The 3,923-nt window shown below is 60.4% G+C and overlaps 1 protein-coding gene across 1 annotated transcript; it reads right to left on the reverse strand.

The window, feature by feature from the left end:
* Positions 1-540: 540 nt before the first annotated feature.
* Foxd1 (forkhead box D1) lies at positions 541-2,714 on the reverse strand. The gene has a single exon (XM_070030967.1). It carries the CDS (start codon positions 2,712-2,714, stop codon positions 1,233-1,235), a length of 1,482 nt encoding a protein of 493 aa, XP_069887068.1. The 3' UTR covers positions 541-1,232.
* Positions 2,715-3,923: the final 1,209 nt, after the last annotated feature.

The raw sequence follows: 3,923 nt of genomic DNA on the forward strand, positions 1-3,923 counted from the left end.
TTTCCATAAAAATTTTAACTGGAAACAGCCTCTTTGCTCATGTTGTTTCTATTACAATATAGTATAAATACTGTTGCCATTTTATATATATTACAATATTGTGTTCAGAGCAGAAATTGAACAAGAAGTCCAAAAATAAAATTTAAATTCCTACAAAAATTGTGGTTCCATTTTCAAATGTCTCAATAGTCTGTGAAATGGAATAGAATTAGAGTTGCACAAAATAATTTATTTTATTTGTGGCCATTTAAAAATAAAGTTCAGATCTCCCTCAATGGTTTGGACTTGGCATGTTGGATGTGTTAAATTCTCTTGGAAAGTAATAATTAAGCCTATTTTGTAATGAGTTCACACTTATACCACATAGAAACTTGCCTTAAAAAAAAGAAAATAAACTAATTAGAGGACAACGGAAGCCAACTGCTTTAGTGGCTTTTCTTTGAAAATTAAGCATTTTATTTCTGAAAAAGGTGTAAAAATCTTACATTAGAATAGTACAATAATAATTGCCAGTAAAATTTACAATACTCCTTGTAGAGAATACGCGGTAAGTACAAAATAAAAATTAGCATGTCTATTATTATACAAAACACAGGTTAAAATAAGAAATGATCATTTTGTCTTTTGTTTCTTGTGGTGTAAACACATTAAGTATTTTCTCCTTTTCGTGAACAAGCACACCAGACAAGTGTCTTCAGATAAAAGGCATTGTTCGAGACCTTTACTGATGTTTGTATGTTATTCTTCACTTGACCGGTGTTGATATAAAATTTTAAAACAACAACAAAAAACGCCTGGACCTGAGAATCTCTACACCTCAAAAAGGCTTAGATTTTTGTTTTCCTTTTTTTTTTTTTCCTTTCAGTTTGCCAAAAGTAAAGGTATCCCCTAGTGCCTGGACGGGGCGAATCCCTCTCCCCCACCAGCACCCTCTTCCCCCAACTCTGGGTCGGGGGCTGCAGCACAGGTCGATTTTGCATAAATAGAGGGACCCGCGGAGCCGAAAGTCGTGCGGAGCTGGTCGCCCAACACAGTCTCGTCCGAGGATCCGCAGCGCCGAGAAAGAGGACGCGAGGTCGGGGTCGGAGGAGGGGGAGGGGGGTCGGGGAGGGAACCAACCAAACCCCCAAACTCCCAAGATGGCAAAAACTTAAACATTAAAAGAAAGAGCCAGATTCCTACCTTCTCTCCTCTCTCTCTCTTTCTCTCTCCCGCGCGCTACCCCAGCGGTATTAACAATTAGAAATCCTAGCAGTAAAGTTCTCCACACTGGACAGGGCGGTCCCTTGGTGCAGGGTCCCCAGGGCGGCCGACGACGACACGGAGGAGGCGGCAGCCGCCGCGGCGGCCACGAGGGATCGAGTGAGCGCGGCGGCCGGGCCCACGGCCGCCTGCGCCGCGCAGCCGCCCGCGCCGCCGCCGCCGCCAGCTCGGGGTCCGGGCACGGGCGCGGGCGCCGAGGGCGCGGCCCCCGGGGAGGGCGCGGGCGAGGCCCGGGCGGCGGCCTGCGCGGCGGCGGCGGCGGCCGGGCCCAGGCTGCCTCCGATGATGCTGTCGATGGAGAAGGGCGAGCGCGCCAGCGCGGGGACGCCGGGCCCCGCCGCCTTGGCCGCCGAGGCCTGCAGGGGGCCGGGCAGGGCAGCGCCTAGCGGGTGCGGCCGGTAGGCAAAGGCGGTCCGGGCCAGCTCGGCGGCGGCGGCGCCGGGCGGCGGCGGGGGCGGCGCGGGCGAGTGCGGGTGGAAGGCGGCGGCCGCGGCGGCGGCGGCCGCGGCGAAGAGCGCGGAGGGCGGCGCGTAAGGCGGCAGCTGCAGGCCGTAGCCGCAGCCGTAGGGGCCGTAGCCGTAGGGGTGAGGCGGCGGCGGCGGCGCGGGCGGGAAGAGCGAGGCGGCGGCGGCGGCGGCGGCGGCCGGGTCCCCCGCGGAGCCCGCGCCGCGGAGCAGCAGCGACTCGGCGGCCGCGGCGGCGTTGGGCGGGAGCAGCGGCTGCCGCTTGAAGCGCTTCCTCCGGCGCAGGAAGCTGCCGTTGTCGAACATGTCGGCGGACTCGGGGTCGAGCGTCCAGTAGTTGCCCTTGCCCGGGTTGCCCGGCTCGCGGGGGATCTTGACGAAGCAGTCGTTGAGCGACAGGTTGTGGCGGATGCTGTTCTGCCAGGCGGGGAACTTCTCCCGGTAGTAGGGGAAGCGGCCGCTGATGAACTCGCAGATCTCGCTCAGCGTCAGCCGCTTCTTGGGGCTCTGCAGGATGGCCATGGTGATGAGCGCGATGTACGAGTACGGCGGCTTCACCAGCGGGTTCTTGGCGCCGCCGCCCGCGCCCGCGCCGCCGCCGCTGCCCCCGCCGCTCCCGGCCGCGCCTGCGCCCGCGCCCGCGCCCGCGCCCGCGCTCGCGCCGCCGCCGCCCCCGCCGGTCCCGCTTCCCGCGGCCGGGGCTGGGCCCGGGCCCGGAGGCGCCGGGGAGCCTCCCGCCCGCGGAGCCAGCAGGATGTCATCGTCTTCGTCCTCCTCCTCCAGATCCTCCAGCTCGTCCTCCCCGGCGTACGAACGCCGCCGCCGCCGCCGCCTCTGTGCGGGGACGGCCCGCCGGGACCCGCCACCGCCGCTCTCGTCGTCGTCCTCCTCTTCCTCGTCGTCGTCGTCCTCGCCCTCGCCCACCACGTCGATGTCGGTCTCCTCCGCGAGGCCGGAGGCATCGGACATCTCCGTGCTCAGGGTCATCGCTGTGGCACCGAGGCGGCGGCGGGGAGGCGCATAGGGGCGCCGGACTCCGGGATCCCGCGGCCCCCCAGCCTGAGTCCCAGGCGGCGGGCCCGGCTCGGGGTCACCGCCACGCTGGGGACGCGCGGCTGCTGGAGCTGCCGCCGGGGCCGCCGCGGAGTCGGGACGCTGCTACTTTGCAACTCCGGTAGCCGCGCGCCTCTCTGCGCTCGCGGGGCGCCGCGTGCACCCCGGCCGGCCCGAGGACTTGACCTTCGCTGTCCCGGCGCCTCTCGCCCGGACCGTGCAGGAGGGGGCGGCTGCGCCCCGGTGGGCGAGTCTGAGTCGGGCGCTCGGGGAGGGAGGGAGGGGTGGGAAAGCCGCGGGACGCGGGAGAGGCTAGGAACCGAGCTCGGCCAGGCCGGGGCTGAGTCCAGAAGAGGGCGGACCTCTCCTCGGCTTATAGCAGAAGGGGGCCTGTCACATGGTGTGCGCGTCAGAGCCCGGCCGAGGGAAGGGAAAAGCCTGCCTCGGAAATCTGCTCCGCTCGGGAGAGAGAAAGTTCACCCGCAGGAGGGGGCAGCAACCGCGCCGAGAGTGGACCCCACGATTCCTTGACAAAGGAGCTGACCACCTGAATTTCGCGCTGGCCCGCGGGCGTCGGGACCCCACCGCTGCCCAAGTTAGTTCTCAGCTTGCTTCTCCTCCCTTAGCTCTCAGCCGGACCCACCGAAGCCCTCTTGGGATGCCGGGGTCGGGGTGTGGGGTGAGGGGAAGGGGTAACCTCTGGGTCCGGCGTGGTGCTCCCTGGAGCACTAGGGGAGGGCTTGGGGGGGTGTCTTGGGAAGTCCCAGCTCCCCTGGATTGGGCTAGCGGCTTCCCATCAAATCTGATGAGATCCACCCTTAGATTAAGCACGATAATAATTGTTTATTGACCCTTTAACCCGTTCCCTTCGGTTCTTCTCCAAAGACGTTTGTTTTCCGCCATCTGTTAATAAAAATGCGGGTTAGGCGGGCGTTTTAGTCATTTATCTGCAATTGAATGCCCTAGAGACTTGACAGCTAAACTAAGCCACTCTAATGAGAGGGGCTCACAAATTCCATGGGAATAAAAGAAGTAATATTTGAATACGAAAAAGAAATAGAAAAAATAGGGGGAAACATATACGCACAAAGATTGCACATAGGAGCGACTTTAAAAAGTGTCTTCACGTTGGAGAAAGGAAGA

The sequence above is a fragment of the Dipodomys merriami genome, unplaced genomic scaffold (assembly GCF_024711535.1).
Source record: "Dipodomys merriami isolate MVZ:Mamm:240054 unplaced genomic scaffold, mDipMer1.0.p SCAF_20, whole genome shotgun sequence".
NCBI classification, from domain to species: domain Eukaryota; kingdom Metazoa; phylum Chordata; class Mammalia; order Rodentia; family Heteromyidae; genus Dipodomys; species Dipodomys merriami.